Genomic DNA, 23,379 nt, shown 5'->3' with positions numbered 1-23,379 from the left:
GGTCTATGGGGCATCTATAGGGGCTGGGTGGGGGGCTCACGTTGACGTCCTGGGGCAGGCGGCTGTGCAGCAGGGCCCGGGGCTGGAGCTGCTCGCGGGGGCGGGCACTGTAGGGCAGCCGCAGCCCCACGTGCAGATCCTGCGTCACCTGCAGGCGCAGTGGGGCCGCCACGCACACGCCTATGGGGACACGTGACACGTGACACCCCCCCACAGGACACACGGCACCCCCCTACAGGGACAGTGTCATCACGGACATGGGGATGTTGGGGGGACGTGGGGACATTCTTGAGGTCACCACCAGCATGAGATGCCCTGGGGCTATGGGGCACTCTGGGGACATGGGGACACTGGAGGAACATCACAGGGACACATGGGCACCATGGGAACACCAAAGGGACGCAGAGTAATGGGGGCACCATAAGGACGTGTGGACACCGCTGAGATGGGGAGATGTGGGGACATTCCTGAGGTCACCACCAACACGGAATGCCCCGGGGCTATGGGGCACTCTGGGGACGTGGGGACACTGGAGGAACATCACGGGGACACGTGCACCATGGGAACACCAAAGGGACACAGAGTGATGGGGACACCATAGGGACACCGCTGAGATGGGGGGACATGTGGGGACACTGCAAGGACACCAGGGACACAAAGACATGTGGGGACACCGCAGGGACACATGGGGACACTCACCGTAGCCGGGGATGATGGCGATGGCCTGGATCTCCCAGGTGGTGATGGAGTCAGGGAGTGGCACTGAGAGCCTGGGAACAGGGACAGGGGACACGAGGGATATGTTGGACATGGGGAACATGGAGGGACATGGGGCGACATGGGGGGCATGGTCGGTCACGGAGGACATGGAGGGACAACAGGGGACATGGAGAGATGTGAAGGGATATGAGGGACATGGAGGCTTATGGAGGACATGGGGGACATGGAAGGACATGGAGAGTCATGGAGGACATGGAGGGACATGAGCAACATGGGGGGCCATGGATGGACATGAGGGGCCATGGAGGGTCATGGAGGGACATGGAGGGACATGGGGGGCCGTGGATGGATATGAGGGGCCATGGGGGGCCATGGGGGGTCATGGAGGAACATGGAGGGCCATGGGCGGTCATAGAAGGACATGGATGGTCATGGAAGGACATCAAGGGATGTGCAGGGACCTGAGCGGTCATAGAGAACATGGATGGACACAGAAGGACATAGAGGAACATGGAGGAACATGGGGGACATGAGGGGTCAGGTAGGACATGGAGGGCTGTGGGAGGCCATGGAGGGACATGGGGGGACAGGAGGTGCTCGGGGGCCGCTGGGGGGGGCGGGGGGGGGCCACACCGCTCCGAGCCGTTGACCCTGAGGCTGCGCCAGAGCCAGCTCTCGGGGAAGAAGCTCCGCGTGGGCAGATCGTCCTCCAGCAGCTCCTCGTCTGGCATCATGTCCAGCACTGCCACCACCGCGGGTCACCGTCACCCTGGTGTCCCCCCCCCCGCACCCCGGGGACCCCAGCGGCCGGGTACCCCCCACCAATGGGGACCCAGGTGTCTTCACCACCCCCTCCACAAAGGGATCCAGGTGTCTTCACCCCCCACCTCGGGGGACCCAGGTGTCTGCACATGGCCACCCATGGGCCCAGGCATCCGGGTTCACCCCCCCCAAGGGGCCCAGGTGTCCCCCTCCAAGGGAGCCAGGCATCCGCGTTCCCCCCCACACACAAGGGACCCGCATGCCCCCCCCAGGGACCCCAGTGTTCCCCTCCCAAGGGACCCAGGTGTCCGGCCTGCCCCCCCCCCATGGGCCCTGGTGTCCCCCCCTCCATGGACCCAGATGCCCACCCCGGGCTCAGGTGCCCCCCGCACAGACCCAGGTCCCCCTCCCAATTACCCAGGTCCCCCCACCATACACACAGGTGACCCCCCATGGGTGCTGGTGTGCCCCCCCCATAGCCCGAGGTGCCCCCCCCATGGGCCCCGGTAGCCCCCCGTACACCCAGGTGCCCCCCTGTTGCCCCCCCCATGGCCCCAGCTGCCCCCCCATACACCCAGGTGCCCCCCCCGATATCTCCCCATAGACCCCGGTGCCCCCCCGTACACCCAGGTGCCCCCCTGTTGCCCCCCCATGGCCCCAGCTGCCCCCCCCTACACCCAGGTGCCCCCCCGTTGCCCCCCCCACAGCCCCAGGTGCCCCCCCATACAACCCGCTGCCCCCCCGCTCACCGCGCGCCAGCCCGGCGCCCCGCGCGGCGTGACGGCGCCGCCAGTGGCGGGCGCGGGCGCAGCAGCGCTCGAAGGCCGCGCGGCAGCCGTCCTCCCGCGGCACCCGCCGCGCCCGCGCCGCGCACGAGCGCCGCAGCGGCAGCGCCACCGCCCCGTCCCGGCAGCAGCGGCCGCCCGACGGCCCCGCCCCTGCGGCGGCCCCGCGTCACGGGGGGGTCACGCGGTCGCGGGAGGTCACGCGGGGTCACGGGGCGGGACCGGGGGATCATCGGGGGCCATGGGGGGGGGACACGAGTGGGGCGCGAGGAGTGCGGGGGGGGCATCGGAGGGGTTGCGGGGGGGTCACAGCGGCTGCAGGGGGGTCACTGGGGTCATGTGGGGGGGTACGAGGGGGGTAATGGGGTCACAGGGGGGATGGCAGGGTCATGGGGGGTCACAGGGGGTCGTGGGGGGGGCACCGGGGTGGGGACACGGGGGGGTGTGTGGGGGGGGGACACAGAGAGGCACCGGGGGGGTCACGGGGGGGTCACAGGGTGTAATGGGGGGGTCACCGGGGGGGCATGGGGGGTGCAGAGGGGGACACAGAGGGGCATGGAGGGGCGATGGGGCATTGGGGGTCACAGGGGGGTCATGGGGGGCACCGGGGTGGGGACACAGGGGGGGCACTGCAGAGTCGTGGGGGATCACAGGGGGGCACAGCAAGGGGACCCGTGGGGACGCAGCATGGGGACACCCAAGGACACGTGGGAACATGGCATGGAGACCCGTGAGGACACAGCAATGGCACTGTCACTGCAGGGGCATGGCACAGGGACATATGGGGACATGGTGTGGGGATACATGGGGACACACAGGGACATGGCATGAGGACACGCGGGGACACACAGGGACACTGTAGGGACATGCAGGGACACGGCATGGGGACATGCAAGGATGTGGCATGGGGACACACGGGATGCAGTATGGGGACACGCAGGGACACACAAGGACATGCAGAGACACAGCATGGGGACACGTGGGGACATGCATGGACACATGAGGACATGGTACAGGGGCACACAAGGACATGTAGGGACACAGCATGGGGATATGGCATGAGAACATGTGGGGACACACAGGCACATGGCATGGGGACACGCAGGCACATGCAGGGACACGGCATGTGGACACACAAGGACATGTAGGGACACGGTATAGGGACATGAAGGGACACTTAGGGACACAGCATGGGGGCACATGGGGACACATGGGGACATGCAGGGACACGGTGTGGGGACCTGGCAATGGTAGTGTCAGTGCAGGGACACAGCATGGGGACATGCAGGGACACACAGGGACACAGTGGGAGGCTGTCACCACGGGACATGGCTCGGGGACACACAGGGACATGGGGGACACATGGGACACAGCACGGGGACACACAGGGACATGCGGGGATGCAGTATGGGGACATGCAGGGACATAGCAATAGCACTGTCACCGTGGGGACAGGGCTGCGGGGACCTGCCTGCTCCTGCTGCCACCCGCCAATGCCACTGTCCCTGCATGCATGCACCGCGGGGACACAGGGTGACACGGTGACCCAGGAACAGGGCAGCGGGGACAGGAGGTGACATGGGGGTGTGGAGTGTGGGGGCAGGGCGACACAGTGGCATGGTGACATGGTGGCATGGGGATGTGGTGGTGTAGAGACACAGTGGCTTGGGGACGTGATGGCATGGGGACACAATGCCATGGGGACGTGGTGGCTTCGGGACATGGTGGCTTGGGGACATGATGGCTTGGGGGCATGGGGACGCAGTGGCTTGGGGACACGATGGCATGGAGATGTGGTGGCAAGAGTGATGCGGGGACATAGGGACATGGTGGCATGGGGACAGGGTGGCTTGGGGACGCAGTGGCTTGGGGACATGGCAAGAGCAATGTGGGGACACGGGGACATGGTGGCATGGGGATGTGGTGGCTTGGGGATGTGGTGGCATGGGGATGTGGTGGTTTGGGGACGCAATGGCATGGGGATGTGGTGGCTTGGGGACACGATGGCATGGGGACACAATGGCCTGGGGGAGTGCTGGCTTGGGGACATGATGGCATGGGGACGCGATGGCTTGGGGACACGGTGACACTCACTCTCCTCCTCCTCCTCCAAGAGCTTCTGTAGCTCCAGCGAGCGCCGTCGCCGCGCAGGGTTGGGGGGACATGCGGCTGCGGGGGACACGGGGACGGAGGGACATGGCAAGCCCCCCCGCACCAGCCCCCGGCCCTGCGCTGTCCCCCATGTCCCCTGGCCCCACCCCCGTGTCACCCGGGGGAGTTGGAACCCCCAGGCTTGGCTCCATGTCCCCTTCAACACCCCATGTCCTCATGTCCCCACATGTCCCTCCATGTCCCATGTCCCCATGACCCTCAATGTCCACCCATGTCCCTCATGTCCCCACGTCCTCCATGTACTCATGTCCATGTCCCATGTCCCCCATGTCCCTCATGCCTCTCCATGTCCCTCATGTCCCCCATGTCCCCTATGTCCCATGTCCCCCATGTCCCTCCATGTCCCCCCATGTCCTCATGTCCCTGCAGTCCTCCTGTGTCCCCCCGTGGCCCCACATCACTCACGTGGCTCCGGGGTTCTCTGGACCCCCCCCACGGCCAGCGCCAGCCCCGCGGCCTCGAACACCCCCCAGGCGTCGGGGGCCCCCCCGGGGCCACAGCCCTGGTCCAGGGCCCCCAGGGCCACCGCCACCTGCGGGGGGGGGGTGTCAGTCCGGGGGGGGCACCCAAGGGGGGGGTCATTGGGGGGGTCATTCCGGGGGACCACCCAAGGGGGGGGGTCTCTCGGGGGGGGGGTTGGTCCGGGGGAGCACCCAAGGGGGGGGTACCCAAGGGGGGGGGTCATTGGGGGGGACCCAAGGGGGGGGTCAGTCTGGGAGGAGCACCCAAGGGGGGGGGTCAGTCCGGGGGGCACCCAAGGGGGGGGCACCCAAGGGGGGGGGTTGGTCCAGAGGGATCAGTTTGGGGGGGCACCCAAAGGGGGGACACCCAAGGGGGGGGTCACTCGGGGGGGGCACCCAAGGGGGAGGTCACTCAGGGTGTCCCTTGGGGGAGTCAGTTGCGGGGGGCAGCCAAAGGGGGGGGCTCAGTCGGGGGGGCACTTGGGGGGGTCAGTTTGGAGGGGTCAGTTTTTGGGGGGGGTCACCCAAAGGGGGGGACTCACTCGGAGGGGGTCACTCGGGGGGGTCAGTTTTGAGGGATGCACCCAAGGGGGGGGTCACTCGGGGGAGGGACAGTCTGCAGGGGTCAGTTTGGGGGGGGGACCCAAGGGGGGGGGTCAGTCCGGGGGGGGGTCTTTAGGGGAGGGGCACCCAAGGGGGGGAGTCAATGGGGGGGTCGTTTTCGGGGGGTGTCACCCCGGGGGGGATCAGTTGGGGGGCAGTGGGGGGGGCAGAATTGGGGGGGTCACCCCGGGGGGGCTCCCCAAAGTCCCCTCCAAAGACATCGTGAGGGGGCCCCAGTCCCCTGGATTTTGGGGGGTTTCCCCAGATTTTGGGGGGGTCAGGGGGGTCCCCAGATTTGGGGGGGGGTGGGTGTTTCAGGGGGGTCACATTGGGGGGATTTGGGGTGGATTTGGGGGTATTTGGGGGGTTCCTCAGATTTGGGGGGTTCAGGGGGGATTTGGGGGGTTCAGGGGGGTTTCGGGGGGGTTCCCCCCGATTTGGGGCACATTGGGGGGATTTGGCGGGGGTCCCCCAGATTTGGGGCACATTGGGGGGATTTGGGGGGGATTTGGGGGGTCCTCCAGGTTTGGGGCAGATCAGGGGGGATTTGGGGCAGATTGGTGGTATTTTCGGGGGTTTTTTTGGGGTGGGTCCCCAGATCTGGGTTTTGGGAGGGGGTGGATTTGGGGGGGGCGGCACCTTGTCCTGGCTCAGGCGCTGGCGCCCCCCGTCCAGGGCCAGCACAGCGCCGTCGGTGGCTCCCAGGGCCACCGTCACCGGCCCCGGCTCCGTCACCGTCACCGTCAGCTCCACCGTGCTCTGGGGGAGCAGCTCCCCCCCCCGCACTGCCCGCTGCACCGCCACCTGCCACCAGTATGCACCAGTATGGACTGCTATAGGCCGCTATGCACCAGTATAGACTGGTATACAACAGTACAGACCGCTATGGGCCAGCATGCACAAGTATAGACTGGTACGCACCAGTATGCACCAGTACACACCAGTATAGGCTGCTATGGGCTGGTATGCACCAGTGTAGACTGGTATACACCAGTATAGACCACTATGGACCGCTTTGCACCAGTATAGACTGGTATGTACCAGTGTGGACCACTATGGGCTGGCACACACCAGTATAGACTGGTATACACCAGTATGCACCAGTATAAACCAGTATGGGCCAGCACACACCAGTATAGACTGGCACCCACCAGTATGACCATGGCCATGGCCCCACCAGCACATTCTGGCTGTGGGTGGTATAACCCAGTATGGACCAGTATGGACTAGTATAACCAGGTATGGCCCAACACAACACAGTATGGGCCAGTATAAGCCAGTAAGGGCCAATATGACCCAGCATGAGCCAGCACAAACTTTGTGTGGACAAATAAGGGCTAGTATGGCCCAGGATGGGCCAGTATAACCCGGTATGGGCCAGTATGGGCGAATATAAGCCAGTATGGTCTGTATAGACCCCATATTACCCCCACTCCCTATAGCCACATACTGCCCCCGCCCCATATTGCCCCATATGGCCCACCCCCATATTGCCCCCATACACCCCCCACCCCATATAGCCCCACAAGGCCCACTCCCATATTAACCCCCTCATATATCCCCCACTCCTACATTGCCCCATATGGCCCCCACTCCATATTGCCCCATCCCCATATAGCCCCATATATCCCCCAGCCCCCTATAGCCCCCATATTGCCCTCACCCCATCTTGCCCCATACAGCCCACCCCCATATTGCCCGCCATATATCCCCCAGCCCCATATAGCCCTCATATTGCTCCCTGTCCCCTATTGCCCCATACGGCCCACCCCCATATTGCCCCATCCATATTGCACCCATATATCCCCCAGCCCCATATTGCCCCATTCCCATATTGCCCCATATATCCCCCAGCCCCCTATAGCCCCCATATTGCCCCATTCCCATATTGCCCCATATATCCCCCAGCCCCCTATAGCCCCCATATTGCCCCATTCCCATATTGCCCCCATACATCCCCCAGCCCCCTATAGCCCCCATATTGCCCCATTCCCATATTGCCCCATATATCCCCCAGCCCCCTATAGCCCCCATATTGCCCCATTCCCATATTGCCCCCATACATCCCCCAGCCCCCTATAGCCCCCATATTGCCCCATTCCCATATTGCCCCATATATCCCCCAGCCCCCTATAGCCCCCATATTGCCCCATTCCCATATTGCCCCCATACATCCCCCAGCCCCCTATAGCCCCCATATTGCCCCATTCCCATATTGCCCCATATATCCCCCAGCCCCCTATAGCCCCCATATTGCCCCATTCCCATATTGCCCCCATACATCCCCCAGCCCCCTATAGCCCCCATATTGCCCCATTCCCATATTGCCCCATATATCCCCCAGCCCCCTATAGCCCCCATATTGCCCCATTCCCATATTGCCCCCATACATCCCCCAGCCCCCTATAGCCCCCATATTGCCCCATTCCCATATTGCCCCCATACATCCCCCAGCCCCCTATAGCCCCCATATTGCCCCATTCCCATATTGCCCCCATACATCCCCCAGCCCCCTATAGCCCCCATATTGCCGCATTCCCATATTGCCCCATATATCCCCCAGCCCCCTATAGCCCCCATATTGCCCCATTCCCATATTGCCCCCATACATCCCCCAGCCCCCTATAGCCCCCATATTGCCCCATTCCCATATTGCCCCCATACATCCCCCAGCCCCCTATAGCCCCCATATTGCCCCATTCCCATATTGCCCCCATACATCCCCCAGCCCCCTATAGCCCCCATATTGCCCCATTCCCATATTGCCCCCATACATCCCCCAGCCCCCTATAGCCCCCATATTGCCCCATTCCCATATTGCCCCCATACATCCCCCAGCCCCCTATAGCCCCCATATTGCCCCATTCCCATATTGCCCCCATACATCCCCCAGCCCCCTATAGCCCCCATATTGCCCCATTCCCATATTGCCCCCATACATCCCCCAGCCCCCTATAGCCCCCATATTGCCCCATTCCCATATTGCCCCCATACATCCCCCAGCCCCCTATAGCCCCCATATTGCCCCATTCCCATATTGCCCCCATACATCCCCCAGCCCCCTATAGCCCCCATATTGCCCCATTCCCATATTGCCCCATATATCCCCCAGCCCCCTATAGCCCCCATATTGCCCCATTCCCATATTGCCCCCATACATCCCCCAGCCCCCTATAGCCCCCATATTGCCCCATTCCCATATTGCCCCCATATATCCCCCAGCCCCCTATATCCCCCATATTGCCCCATTCCCATATTGCCCCCATACATCCCCCAGCCCCCTATAGCCCCCATATTGCCGCATTCCCATATTGCCCCCATACATCCCCCAGCCCCCTATAGCCCCCATATTGCCCCATTCCCATATTGCCCCCATACATCCCCCAGCCCCCTATAGCCCCCATATTGCCGCATTCCCATATTGCCCCATACATCCCCCAGCCCCCTATAGCCCCCATATTGCCGCATTCCCATATTGCCCCATATATCCCCCAGCCCCCTATAGCCCCCATATTGCCCCATTCCCATATTGCCCCCATACATCCCCCAGCCCCCTATAGCCCCCATATTGCCCCATTCCCATATTGCCCCATATATCCCCCAGCCCCCTATAGCCCCCATATTGCCCCATTCCCATATTGCCCCCATATATCCCCCAGCCCCCTATAGCCCCCATATTGCCCCATTCCCATATTGCCCCATATATCCCCCAGCCCCCTATAGCCCCCATATTGCCCCATTCCCATATTGCCCCCATACATCCCCCAGCCCCCTATAGCCCCCATATTGCCGCATTCCCATATTGCCCCCATACATCCCCCAGCCCCCTATAGCCCCCATATTGCCCCATTCCCATATTGCCCCATATATCCCCCAGCCCCCTATAGCCCCCATATTGCCCCATTCCCATATTGCCCCCATACATCCCCCAGCCCCCTATAGCCCCCATATTGCCCCATTCCCATATTGCCCCCATACATCCCCCAGCCCCCTATAGCCCCCATATTGCCGCATTCCCATATTGCCCCATACATCCCCCAGCCCCCTATAGCCCCCATATTGCCGCATTCCCATATTGCCCCATATATCCCCCAGCCCCCTATAGCCCCCATATTGCCCCATTCCCATATTGCCCCCATACATCCCCCAGCCCCCTATAGCCCCCATATTGCCCCATTCCCATATTGCCCCATATATCCCCCAGCCCCCTATAGCCCCCATATTGCCCCATTCCCATATTGCCCCCATATATCCCCCAGCCCCCTATAGCCCCCATATTGCCCCATTCCCATATTGCCCCATATATCCCCCAGCCCCCTATAGCCCCCATATTGCCCCATTCCCATATTGCCCCCATACATCCCCCAGCCCCCTATAGCCCCCATATTGCCGCATTCCCATATTGCCCCATACATCCCCCAGCCCCCTATAGCCCCCATATTGCCGCATTCCCATATTGCCCCATATATCCCCCAGCCCCCTATAGCCCCCATATTGCCCCATTCCCATATTGCCCCCATACATCCCCCAGCCCCCTATAGCCCCCATATTGCCCCATTCCCATATTGCCCCATATATCCCCCAGCCCCCTATAGCCCCCATATTGCCCCATTCCCATATTGCCCCCATATATCCCCCAGCCCCCTATAGCCCCCATATTGCCCCATTCCCATATTGCCCCATATATCCCCCAGCCCCCTATAGCCCCCATATTGCCCCATTCCCATATTGCCCCCATACATCCCCCAGCCCCCTATAGCCCCCATATTGCCGCATTCCCATATTGCCCCCATACATCCCCCAGCCCCCTATAGCCCCCATATTGCCCCATTCCCATATTGCCCCCATACATCCCCCAGCCCCCTATAGCCCCCATATTGCCGCATTCCCATATTGCCCCCATACATTCCCCCGCCCCACACTGCCCCCCCGGCCCCATAGCCCCCGCCCCTACAGCCCCCCGCCCCCCGGCCCCCCCCACCTGGCCGGGGCAGGGCGGCGCCAGGCGCAGCCGCAGCCCCGCCGCCACCAGGCGGCCGCCGGCGCGGAAGAAGGCGACGAGGCGGCAGGCGGGAGCCAGCGCCGGCGGCAGCGGCACCTGCGTCTCCGTCACGGCGCCCGGCGGCGCCCGCAGCGCCCGCAGCAGCCGCCCGCGCGCCACCACCTGCGCCGCCGCCGGGCGCCGCGGGAGGCACCGCGTGAGGCACCGGGCGGAGCAACGCGCCACGCGCCACGCGCCGTGCACGGCAGCACGCGACGCGCCACGCGACGCGCCACGCAGCAGGCCGTGTGCAGTGCAGCGTGCGGTGCAACAGGCGATGCAACACGCAGCGTGCAATGCAACAGGCAATGCAACACGCCACGCACCACACGCCATGCCACGTGCAATGCAACAGGCGATGCAACAGGCGATGCAACACGCAGCGTGCAATGCAACAGGCAATGCAACACGCCACACACCACACGCCATGCCACGTGCAATGCAACAGGCGATGCAACAGGCGATGCAACACGCAGCGTGCAATGCAACAGGCAATGCAACACGCCACGCACCACACGCCATGCCACGTGCAATGCAACAGGCGATGCAACAGGCGATGCAACACGCAGCGTGCAATGCAACAGGCAATGCAACACGCCACGCACCACACGCCATGCCACGTGCAATGCAACAGGCGATGCAACACGCAGCGTGCAATGCAACAGGCAATGCAACACGCCACGCACCACACGCCATGCAACACAGAACACGCAATGCAACATGCAATGCTATAGTGCAATGCAACACGCAGTGCAACAGGCGAAGCAACATGCCATGCACCACGTGCCATGCTACACACAACACACAATGCAACACGCCATGCACCGTGCAAGATGCAATGCAACACACAATGCAACAGGTGATGCAACAGGCGATGCAACACGCCACACACCAAATAACACGCAACGCAACGCCCCCCCCGCCGCCCCCCCGCCCCCGCCGTGTGCTCCCTGCCCTGCACATGCAGCCCACGCTGCCCCCCTCCCCGCGCCAGCTGGGAGCCCCGAGGGTCCCTGGGGGGGGAGTCCCGAGGTGGTTCCCATGGGGGGTCTCATGGGGGGGCTCCCGAGGGGGTCCTGGGGGGGGTCGGGGAGGGCCGGGGGGGTCCCATGGGGGAGTTCTGGGGGGATCCAATGGGGGAGTGTACCCAGGGGCATCCGGAGTGCTCCCACGGTGGGTCCCCAGCGGAGGTGTCTCATGGGGGGGTCCCATTGGGGGGTGTCCCGGGGGGTGTGTGTCCCATTGGGGGGGTCCCATAGGGGGGTCCCGGGGGGGTATCCAATGGGGGCGGTGTCCCATTGGGGGGGATCCCGGGGGGGGAGTGTCCCATGGAGAGGCCCATGCAGGGGGGGGTCCCATGGGGGGGGGAGTGTCCTGGGGGGGTCCCGGGATGGGTGTCCCTGGGGGTCCCATGGAGTGGGTTCCCCGGGGGGGGTGTCCCATGGGGGGGCCATGGGGGGGCCCATGGAGGGGGGGCCCATGGCGGGGAGTGTCCTAGGGGGTGTCCCATGGAGATGTCTTTGGGGGAGGTGTCCCATGGAGATGTCTTTGGGGGGGTTGTCCCAGGGATGTCCCATGGCGGGGGGTCCCATTGAGGGGGGGCCCATGAGGGGGGGTCGCGGGGGGGGGAGGGTCCGGGGGGCGGGGCTCACCAGCAGGTGGGTGGGGCCGTCGGGCTCGGCCCCGCCCCCGGAGCGGCGCATGCGCAGCGGCAGCAGCTGCCCGGGCGGCAGCGGCAGCGGCGGCGCCTCCAGCGCCAGCGCCAGCGGCCCCGCGACGGCGGCGGCGGCCAGGGCGGCCCGCGCGGGGGGGCCCGCCGCCCCCGCCTCCACCTGCGCCCCACGGACCCTATAGACCCTATAGAGCCTAGAGACCCGACCCCCCCGGGACCCCCCCCGGGATTCCCCCCGCCCCCGGGCCGCCCGCCGCCCCCGCCTCCACCTGCCCAGCCGACCCTATAGCGCCTATAGACCCTATGGAGCCTAGAGACCGACCCCCCTGGGACCCCTCCCCTGCGATCCCCCCCCCCCCCCGGGACGCCCGCCGCCCCCGCCTCCACCTGCGCCCCCGACCCCAGGGACCCTATAGACGCTATGGAGCCTATAGAGCCTAGAGACCCGACCCCCCCGGGACCTTCCCCCCCCGGATTCCCCCCGGATTCCCCCCGGCCCCGGGGTGCCCGTCGCCCCCGCCTCCACCTGCGCCCCCAGAAACCCTATAGCGCCTATAGACCCTATGGAGCCTGTAGAGCCCAGAGACCCTACAGAGCGTAGAGAACCGACCCCCCCGGGGATCCCCCCGCCCCCGGGCCGCCCGCCGCCCCCGCCTCCACCTGCCCAGCCGACCATATAGACCCTATAGACCCTATGGAGCCTGTAGAGCTTAGAGACCCGACCCCCCCGGGACCCCTCCCCCGGGATTCCTCCCCTCCGGGGCGCCTGCCGCCCCCGCCTCCACCTGCCGAGCCGACCCTATAGCGCCTATAGACCCTATAGAGCCTAGAGATCGACCCCCCCGGGGTCCCCCCCCCCCGGGATCCCCCCCTCCCCAGGGCACCCGCCGCCCCTACCTCCATCTCCACACCTGACCCTATAGTGCCTATAGAGCCTAGAGACTCTATAGGGCCCATTGACACCCCATAACCCCCATAGCACCCCATAACCCCCCATTGACACCCCCATAGCACCCCATGGCCCCCCTGTGACACCCCCTAACCCCCCTGTGACACCCCATAGCACCCCATAGCACCCCATAATCCCCCATAGCCCCCCTGAGACACACCCTAACCCCCTTGTGACACCCCATAGCACCCCGTAACCCCCATAGCCCCCCTGTGACACCCCCTAAGCCGCATGAAACCTCATAGCACCCCATAACCCTAACCCTAACCCCACAGCCCCCCTGAGACACCCCCTAACCCCCCTTGTGACACCCCATAGCACCCCATAGCACTCCATAACCCCCCATGGCACCCCCTAATCCCCCCATGACACCCCATAGCACCCCATAGCACCCCATAACCCCCCATAGCCCCCCGAGACACCCCCTAACCCCCCCATGACACCCCATAGCACCCCATAGCACCCCATAACACCCCATAGCACCCCATGGCACCCCATAGCCCCCCATAGCCCCCCTGAGACACCCCCAACCCCTCTGTGACACCCCATAGCACCCCATAGCCCCCACATAGCACACCATAGCCCCCCTGTGACACCCCATAACCCCTGTGACACCCCATAGCACCCCATAATCCCCCATAGCACCCCATGGCACCCCCTAATCCCTCCGTGACACCGCATAATCCCCCATAGCCCCCCTGTGACACCCCATAGCACCCCATAATCCCCCATAGCACCCCATAGCCCCCCTGTGACACCCCATAACCCCCCCGTGACACCCTATAGCGGCACCCCATAACCCCCCATAGCCCCCCGAGACACTCCCTAACCCCCCCATGACACCCCTTAGCACCCCATAATCCCCCATAGCCCCCCTGAGACCCCCCCAACCCCCCCGTGACACCCTATAGCGCCCCCCAGCCCCCTCGCTCACCGTGAGGTTGAGGGTGGTGGCGCCGGCGGGGACGTTCACGGGGAAGACGAGGGTGCCGGTGGCGTCAGTGCGGGGCACCTCGGCCCCCTCGCCGGGGGGGGGCAGCTCCAGGGGGCCCCCGGCGCCCTGCACCAGCACCCGCACCCGCACCGGCACGTGGGGTGCCGGGGCGCCGTCCGCCTCCTTCACCTGCACCTGGGGGGGGCACGTGGGTTTGCACAGGGGGGGGGGGGGAGGCGCGTGGCCTCTCACGGGAATGCGTGTGGCCTCACAGGAGGGGGGCTGTGTGGCCTTGCATGGGGGGGGGGGCACGTGGCCTCGCACGGGCATGCGTGTGCATGGACAGCCTTGCACGGGGGACACATGGCCTCACACGTGGCCTTGCCCGTGGCCTTGCATGAGCATGCATGTGCATGCACGGCCTTGCATGGGGGGGGCATGTGGCCTCGCATGGGGGGGCATGTGGCCTCGCATGGGCATGCGTGTGCACGTGGCCTTGCATGTGGCCTTACACGTGGCCTTGCACGGACATGTGTGTGCATGCACAGCCTCACATGGGGGGCTTGTGGCCTCCCATGGGGGTGCACATGGCCTCGCACGGGGGGGGCACTTAGGCTTGCACGAGGGGGCAAGAGGCCTCACAAGGGGGGGCATGTGGCCCTGCATGGGCACGCGCATGTGCACGCACGGTCTCGCACGGGGGGGCACGTGGCCTCTCACGGAGACATAGGTGCACGTGGCCTTGCACAGGGGGGCACGTAGCCTCGCACGAGGGTGCACATGGCCTCGCACGCGTGTGCACGCACAGCCTTGCACAAGGATGCATGGGGACATAGGTGCATGCACGGGCGAGCACGTGGCCTCACACGGGGCAGGGCACGTGGCCTCGCACTGGCAGGCGTGTGCATGCATGGCCTCACACGGGGACATAGGTGCACGTGGCCTCGCACGAGGGGGCCCGTGGCCCGGAGCCTGGCCGGGGGGCGGCTCACCAGCAGCAGGAAGGGGGCGGCGGGCACGAAGACGCGGGGGGTCTCGGCCAGCTCCAGGCTCCAGCGCGACGCCACCAGCTTCACGGCCATCGACTCCTGCTGCACCAGCTCCCCCCCTGCGCCAGTGGGGGCCCCCCCTGCTCAGCGCCCCCCCGGGGTACCCCCACCACCACCCATGGGATCCCCCCACCCGTGGGACCTCCACCCATGGGACACCCAGGTGTGGGACACCCAGTTATGGGACCCCCCCCTCACCCATGAACCCCCCCACCCATGGTACCCCCACCCATGGGACACCCAGTTATGGGACTCCCCACCCATGGGACTCCTACTCATGGGGACCCCCCACCCATGGGACCCCTATCCATGGGATACTCAGCTATGGAATTCCCCCCCCCCCATGGGACCCGCACCCATAGGACACCTAGTTATGGGACCCCCACCCATAGGGACCCCTACCCATGGCACCCACCCACGGGACCCCCCCATCCATGGGATATCCAGTTCTGGAATCCCCCCCCGCCATGGGATACTCATCTACAGCACCTGCCCATAGGGACCCCCCCCACTCATGGGACACCCACCCATGGGGCACCCAGACGTGGGATCCACCTACAGGAACCCCCCCATGGCACCCCCCCTTTGGGACCCCCACCCATGGGGCACCTACCCCGGGGGCACCCACCCCTGGGACCCCCACCCACGTGGCACCCACCCATCGCCCCGTCGCCCTCTAGGCCGCCCCTCCCGCTCCCCGCCCCGCCCCTAGCCCCGCCCCCTGCGCCCAGGCCTCGCCCCCTGCCTCCCCGCTCCCCAGGGTCCCAGCGCGGCCGCCGCGGCCCCGCCCCCCGCGGCCCGAGGCCCCGCCCCCGGCCCCGCCCCTACCGCGCGTCTCCAGCACGGCGGCCGCCAGGCGCAGCCGCGCCCCCGCCAGCTCCGGCAGCGGCCGCCCCAGCGCCCGCGCCACCTCCCGCGGCGACACCGTCAGCACTGCGCGCCCTGACGTCACCTGAGGGGGCGGGGGCCCGGGGGGCCAGGGGGCGGGGCCGGAGCGCCTGGTCAGTGCCAGCGCTTTGGGGGGCGCCGGGGGGGGGCGGATTTTGGGGGGGCTCCCAAGGATTTTGGGGTTCCCTCCATTTTGGGGGGGTTCCCCCAGGTTTTGGGGGAAAACTCAGGATTTTGGGTTCCCCCCATTTTTGGGGGGAAAACCCAGGGTTTTGGGGTCCCACCTAAATTTTGGGGCTCCCCCCATTTTGGGGGGGAAAACCCAGATTTTTGGGGAAAACTCAGGTTTTTGGGGTTCCCCCTATTTTTGGGGGGAAAACCCAGAGTTTTGGGGTCCCACCTAAATTTTGGGGCTCCCCCCATTTTTGGGGGGAAAACCCAGGGGTTTTGGGGTCCCTCCAACTTTTGGGGCCCCCCTTTTTTGGGCCCTCCCAGATTTTCAGGCTCGCTTCCAGATTTTAGGGTCCCCCCTCTTTTTGGGGCAGGAACACAGGCTTTTGGGGTCCCCCCAAATTTTGCGCCCCCCTTTTTTGGGGGGGCTCTCCCAGATTTTTTGCCGCCCCCCCCAAATCTTGAGCCCCCCCCCAGATTTTGGGCCCCCCACCCAGCTTTCCGGGCTGCCTCCCATTTTCACCCCCCCTTCCCAAATTTTCGTGGGCCCCCTTTTTTTCGGGAGGTCCCACCTCTTTTTTGGAGTCCCCCCTTTTTTGGGGGTCCCCCCACTTTGGGGGCTCCATCGAGGGGGGGTTCCCCAAATCCCCCCCCACCCAGGCCTTTTGGGGCTCTCCCAGGGTTTTGGGGGTGCTCAAGGGTTTTGGGGTGCCCCAAATTTTTGGGGGGGTCCCATTTTGGGGAGTCCCCCCGTTTTCGGGGTGCTCACCGGCGCCTGCTGCTCCAGCGGCCGCAGGAAGCGCCCCGGGGTGCCGACGGCCCCCAGCCCCACGCGCAGCCGTGCCAGCCCAGCCCCCACCGGTGCCCCATGCAAGTACCTGCCGGGGAGGGACCCCAAAATCAGCCGGAGGACCCCGAAATGGGGAGGGGGGGCCCGATACCCCCCGGGGTCCCCCAAAGCCGCCAGGGTCCCCCCAAAACGGCTGGGGACCCCCCAAATGAGTTGGGGGACCCTTAAAATTGGGGGGACCCCCAAAATCAGCCGGGGGACCCCGAAATGGGGAGGGGGGCCCCGATACCCCCGGGATCCCCCAAAGCCGCCAGGGGCCCCCAAAAGCAGCTGGGGACCCCCGAATGGGTTGGGACCCCCAAAATTGGGGGGACCCCCAAAATCAGCCCGGGGACCCCAAAAAAGGCTGGAGACCCCAAACCGGCTGGTTTTCCCCCAAATTGGGTGTGGGGGGGTTCCCCCAAAATGGGGGGGGTCCCCCAAAACGGCCTGGGGTCCCGGGGGGTCCCAGAGGAATCCGGAGCAGGTTGGGGATTTTGGGGGGGTCCCACTGATTTTAGGGGGTCCCGGTGGATTTTGGCGGGGTCCAGGCAGGTTTGGGGGGGGTCCTGGGTTTTTGGGGGTCCCCAGAGGATTTTGGGGGGCTCGGGGGGGGTATTTGGGGGTCCCGTGGGATTTGGGGGTCTGGGGATCTTTTTGGGGGGTCCCAGTGGATTTTGGGGTATCCCGGGGGGTATTTGGGGGTCCTGGGGGATTTTGGGGGGGGTCTGGGGCAGTTTGGGGGTTCCATTTTTGGGGGGGATCACGATGGTTTTTGGGGTCCCCAGTGGATTTTGGGGGGTTTCAGGGCAGTTTGGGGGTTATGGGGTGTTTTTTTGGGGGGTGATGGTTTTGGGGTCCCCGGTGGATTTGGGGGGGGCTGGGGTAGTTTAGGGGTTCTGGGTTATTTTAGGGGGCGTCGTGACAGTTTTTGGGGTCCCAGCTGGATTTTGGGGGGTATCTGGGGGGGGTTGGGGAGTTCTGGGTATTTTGGGGGGGTCGCGATCATTTTGGGGTCCCCGGTGGATTTGGGGGGAAGTTGGGGGGGTTGGGGGCTTCTGGGGGGGTTTTGGGGGGGTCCTGGCAGATTTGGGGGGGTCCCAGGGCGGGGGGGGAGGCCGTACTTGACGTGGAGCTCCACGTGGAGGTCGGGGGGGTCAGGGTCCGTCACCAGGATGAACTTTTGCTCAGGGACGATCTTCACGTCAAAAGTGGGCAGCACTGGGGGGGGGGGGGGGAGGGAAGGGGCCCAGGCGTCCGGGGACTGAGGGACCCAGGCATCCGGGTGGCCCCCACCCAGCAGAGCCAGCTCTCTGGGCCCCCTCCCCCAAGGACCCAGGCATCCAGCCCCCGGGGGCCCAGGCGTCCGGGCCCCCACCACATCCCCGGGACCCAGTCATCCAGCCCCTGGGGGCCCAGGCGTCTGGGCCCCCCATGTCCCTGGGGTCCAGGTGTCCGGGCACCCCATGTCCCCAGGACCCAGGCGTCCGGCCCCCCGGGGCCCAGGCGTCCGGGCTCACCATACTTGCGAACGGCGAAGGAGATGTTCCCCACGGTTTCGGGTGAGTGGATAAGCTGGGCCTGGATCTGCCACGTGCCCGGCCTGGGGGGCAGCGCGTTGGGGGTTGCCCTATAGACCGTATAGCCCCCTACAGCCCCCTATAGCCCCTTATCACCCCTATACCCTCATGCAACCCCCTATAGCCCCTTATAACCCCTACAGCTCCCTACCACCCCCATAGCCCCTCGCAGCACCCTACAACCCCTATAGCCCCCTACAGCTGCCCAGCCCCTATAGCACCTATAGCCCTTTATCAGCCCCCTATAAGCCTCCATAGCCCCCTATAGCCCTCTGTAACACTCCTTATATCCCCTGGTTGCCCTATAGACCCCCCCCCCCAGCCCCCATAGCTCCTGTAGCCCCCTATAGGCTTATCCCCCCTCCCCCATAACACTGTAGTCCCCATAGCCGCCATAGCTCCCAAGAGTCCCGGGCCCCATGTAGCCCCCCATAACCCCTATAGCCCCCCCATGCCCCCCATAGCCCCCTACCCCCATAGCCCCCCTACCCCTGCAGTCCCCTATAGCTCCCCTACTCCCCCAGCCCCCATACCCCTGTAGCCCCCATACCCCCCAGCCACCCTACCCCTGCAGCCCCCTATAGCCCCCCATACCCCGTGTTGCCCCCACACCCCCGGGGCCCCGCGGCGGCCGTGGTCTCACCGGGCCACGTCGGGCAGCGTCAGGTGGTCGCTGAGCACCGCGTTCACCGGCACCTGTTGCTTCTGCCGCACCGGCACCCCCTGCCCGTCCTGCGGGACCCACGGCCGACCCACGGCCGAGCCACAGCTGAGCCACAGCCCCCAGCCTGCCCTGCGCGACCCATGGCCGAGCCACGGCTGACCCACAGCCTGGCCTACGGCCCCCCGCCCGTCCTGCGTGACCCACAGCCAAGCCACGGCCGAGCTACGGCCCCCCTGCCTGTCCTGCGTGACCCACAGCTGAGCCGTGGCCTGGCCCATGGCACCCCCGCCCGTCCTGCGTGACCCACGGCTGAGCCGTGGCCTGGACCACGGCCCCCCAGCCCGTCCTGCGTGACCCATGGCCTGACCCACAGCTCAACCCATGGCCTGCCCCCAGCCCTCAGCCCCCTGCCCATCCTGCTGCCACCCATGGCTGACCCATGGCCTGCCCCTTGGCCACCCCCTTGCCCCACGCCCAGCCACTGCCGCCCTGCTGTGCCCCACATCCCGCCCCCCCGTCCCGTCCCTGGGGCCTCACCAGGATGGTGACGAGGATGGGGCTGAGGCTGGGCTGCAGGTCCAGGTCCAGGGAGAAAACACGGAAGCGCACTGGGGGGACATGGGGGGACATGGATGCATGGAGGAACATGGAGGACAGGAAGGGACATGGACGGACATGCGGGGACATGGGACATGGATGGACATGGGGAGAGATTGGGGGACATGGGGGGACATGGAGGGACATGGATAGAGATGGGGGACATGGGTGACATGGAGGGACATGGAGCGACGTGGGGACATGGAGGAACATGGAGGACAGGAGGGGACATGGGGGGATATGGAGGGACATGAAGGGACATGGGGGACATGGGGAGAGACGAGGAGACATGGGGGACGTGGAGGGACATGGGGGGACATGGAGGGACATGAGGGGACATGGGGGACATGGACAATGTAGAGGACATGTGGGGACCTGGAGGGATTATTTGGGGCAGATGTGGGGCTTTCAGGGCGCCGGTTGCATCTTGGGGCATTCCAGGGGCATTTGGGGACTTTCCCCATGTTTCAGGGGACATTTGGAGGCGCTGGGGGCAGACGGCGGCTCACCGGTCTGCTGGGGGGCATAGATGGGCTTGTCGGTCTGCACGAAGAGGTGGCCCCGGGGACCTCCCCAGGTCACCTGCAGACGCTGGCTCCCAGGGGGGGGCAGCTGGGGGCTCCGGGCCTCCAGCAGCAGCGCCCGGCCCCCACCCTTGTCCACCAGCCCGCAGCGTGCTGCCTGCTCCAGGGACACCTGCGGCGGGGGAACACGTGGGGACCCGGGGGTGGAGGTGCGGGCAGCATGGGGGGGACATGGGGGACTTGACGTCCCCTTGCCCCGTGGGGACGTCCCCATGGTCTTCCAGCCCATGGGGACGTCCCCATGTCCTCTTGTCCCATGGGGACGTGTCCATTTCCTTGTGCCCCATGAGGACATCTCCATGGTCCTCCACCCTATGAGGATGTTCCCATATCCCCAGCGTCCCTCCTGTCCTCGTGCGCTATGGAGATGTCCCATGTCCCCCTACCCAATGGGGATGCCGTCATGTTCCTCCCATCCATGGGGACATCCCCATGTCCCCTCATTCTATGGGGATGTGTTCATGTGCCCCCACCCCATGGGGACACCCCCGTGTCCCTCCACTCCATGGGGATGTCCCCATGTCCCCCTATCCTGTGGGGATGTCTCCATGGCCCCTCACACCATGGAGATGCCCCTGTGTACCCCTACTCCATGGGGATATCCCCGTGTCCCCTCCACCCCATGGGTATGTCCTCCTGTGCCCCCACACCATGGAGATGTTCCCATGTCCCCCCACCCCATGGGGACATCCTTGTGTCTCTTGACTCCATGGGGACATCCCCATGTCCTCCTGCCCCATGGGGATGACCCTGTGTTCCCCCACCACATGAGGATGTCCCCATCTCCTTGTGCCCCCATAGGGATGGCCCTGTGCCCCCCATGTCCCACCCATCCTCATGCCCCCTGGAAATGTCCCATGTCCTTCCACCCAATGGAGCTGCCTCTATGGCTCTGTGTCCCCTGTGTTTCCCGAGTCCTCTGTGTCCCATGTCCCACATCCCCCATGTCCCCATGTCCTGTCTTGCCCATGTCCCATGTCCCCATGTCCCTGGGTCCCCCATGTCCCCATGTTTTGTGTACCCCATGTTCTCGTGTCCCCTATGTCCCTGTGTCCCATGTCCCTATGTCCCCGTGTCCCATGTTCTCCTGTCCCCTATGTCCCTGTGTCCCATGTCCTGTGTCCCCATGTCCCCGTGCTGGCCCCACCTGGATGTGCAGGAGCTGGCTGAAGTCGTTGTGGGGCTCGAGGGAGAACGGCACCTCGGCGGAGCAGAGCCCGGTCCCGTCGGTGGCCCCCTGGGCTTGGGCCACCAGCGCCCCAGCCACCGGCCCTGTGGCCTGGAGCAGGACCCCGGCCGGCACCCCCAGCGCCACGCGCCTCGGGGCCACCATGGCCAGCCTGCAACAGGCTGCGCTTAGCCCCACAGCCCTGTCGCCAGCCCCACAATCCCATGGCCATGCCGCAGCTGCCCCACAGCCACCCCATGGCTCCATTGCCAGCTCTGTGGCTGCCCCATGGTCACTGCACAGCCCCATGGCCATCCCACGGCTGCCCCATGGCCCCATAGCCGGCCCCATAGCCAGCTCCACCACCCCATTGCAGTGCCATAGTCAGCCCCACAGGCAACCCCAAAGGCAGCCCAATAGCCAGCCCCATGGCCACCCCCCGACCACCTCACAGCCCCATAGCCAGCCTCATGGCCACACCACAGCTGGTCCATGGCCCCACAGCCAGCTCCACCACCCCACTGCAGCCCCATAGGCAGCTGCATGGCCCCATAGCCAGCCCCATGGCTGCCCCACAGCTGCCCCATGGCCCCAAAGCCAGTGGCATAGACAGGCCCATGGCCACCCTCTGGCCCCATAGCCAGTCCCACATCTGCCCCATGGCCCCACGGCTGTCCCACTGCCACTCCATGGCCCCATCACCAGTTCCACCACCCCATTGCAGCCTCATAGATAGCCCCATAGCCAGCCCCATGACTGGCCCCACAGCCCCCCCAGAGCCCTCTTGCTCCACAGCCCCCCATGGCCCCACAGCCAGCCCCATAGCTCCTCCAGCCCCATAGCTCCCCAGCACCATAGCTGGCCCCACAGCTTGTCCAGCCCCATAACTCCAGCCCAACGGCTCTGCTGGCCCCATAGCCCTGGCTCCATACTGTGGGTCCTGGTAGCTGGGCCCCGGGAGGAGGAGGAGGAGGAGGAGAAAGGTCCAGGGAGGCCCCATGGCGCAGGGCTGGGGACCGTGTGGTGCAGCCCGGGGATGGTCGGCATAGGGCCTATGGGGTGGGGAGTAAATCATTAACTGGGGTGGGTGGGGGAGGGGCCCGGACGCCTGGGTCTGCCCTGGGCAGCTGCAGCCCTGGCGGCCATCGACCCCCTTCCCGGCACCCACATGGCTGCGGGGAAACTGTGGGGCCTTGTGGGGCTGGCGAGCCTATGCGGGGGGACCCTATGGGGTCCAGAGGCTAACGGGGAGGATACTATGGGGTCTGGGGGGGGTCCTAAGGGTCTGGGGGGGACTATGGAGCGGGGGGGGGGCAAAGTGTTGGGGAGACCCTGTGGGGTCTGGAGAGGGTCTGTGGGGACCCTATAGGGTCTGGGGGTGACCTATAGGGGCTATAAGGATAGGAGGGGTCTATAGGCCTTGGGAGGCCACAGGGTTGGAGGGACCCTATGGGGTCTGGGTGGTCCAGGGAGTCCTAAGGGGCTGGAAGGGGTCTGTGGGGGGTCCAGGTGGTCTTAAGGGTGTGGGGTTGACTATGGGGTGGGGGACCACGGGGTTGGGAGGGTCCTATGAGGTCTAGGGTGTCTATGGGGACTCTATGGAGTTTGGGGGGGCACATATAGGGGGTCCTAAGGGTGGGGGTGGAGGCTATGGGGCAGGGGAGGACCACGAGGTTGGGAAAGACCCTATGGGGTTGGGGGGGGTCTATGGGGGCCCTATGGAGTCGGGGGGGTTATATTGGGGGGGCCC

At 65.6% G+C, this 23,379-nt stretch overlaps 1 protein-coding gene across 1 annotated transcript in view; it reads right to left on the bottom strand.

Moving 5' to 3' along the window:
- LOC112996251 (complement C4-B-like) overlaps window positions 1-22,690 on the bottom strand; it is a 41,453-nt gene extending 18,763 nt beyond the window's left edge. Inside the window, exons 1-20 of the mRNA XM_064504447.1 lie at window positions 22,562-22,690; window positions 21,609-21,801; window positions 20,387-20,573; window positions 19,818-19,888; window positions 19,260-19,348; window positions 18,557-18,639; window positions 18,161-18,257; window positions 16,977-17,085; window positions 15,977-16,100; window positions 15,092-15,207; window positions 14,100-14,294; window positions 12,197-12,376; window positions 10,485-12,038; window positions 6,143-6,307; window positions 4,845-4,971; window positions 4,362-4,436; window positions 2,232-2,420; window positions 1,354-1,462; window positions 700-770; window positions 41-180 (exon numbers count right to left, since the gene is read on the bottom strand). Of these exons, the coding sequence (XP_064360517.1) occupies window positions 41-180; window positions 700-770; window positions 1,354-1,462; window positions 2,232-2,420; window positions 4,362-4,436; window positions 4,845-4,971; window positions 6,143-6,307; window positions 10,485-12,038; window positions 12,197-12,376; window positions 14,100-14,294; window positions 15,092-15,207; window positions 15,977-16,100; window positions 16,977-17,085; window positions 18,161-18,257; window positions 18,557-18,639; window positions 19,260-19,348; window positions 19,818-19,888; window positions 20,387-20,573; window positions 21,609-21,801; window positions 22,562-22,629 (3,942 nt within the window). The 5' untranslated portion in view covers window positions 22,630-22,690. The remainder of the gene's footprint in view (window positions 1-40; window positions 181-699; window positions 771-1,353; window positions 1,463-2,231; window positions 2,421-4,361; window positions 4,437-4,844; window positions 4,972-6,142; window positions 6,308-10,484; window positions 12,039-12,196; window positions 12,377-14,099; window positions 14,295-15,091; window positions 15,208-15,976; window positions 16,101-16,976; window positions 17,086-18,160; window positions 18,258-18,556; window positions 18,640-19,259; window positions 19,349-19,817; window positions 19,889-20,386; window positions 20,574-21,608; window positions 21,802-22,561) is intronic.
- Window positions 22,691-23,379: the final 689 nt, after the last annotated feature.

Source organism: Dromaius novaehollandiae, unplaced genomic scaffold, assembly GCF_036370855.1.
Source record: "Dromaius novaehollandiae isolate bDroNov1 unplaced genomic scaffold, bDroNov1.hap1 HAP1_SCAFFOLD_33, whole genome shotgun sequence".
Taxonomy (NCBI): domain Eukaryota; kingdom Metazoa; phylum Chordata; class Aves; order Casuariiformes; family Dromaiidae; genus Dromaius; species Dromaius novaehollandiae.
This window is presented reverse-complemented; position numbering and strand designations above follow the sequence as displayed.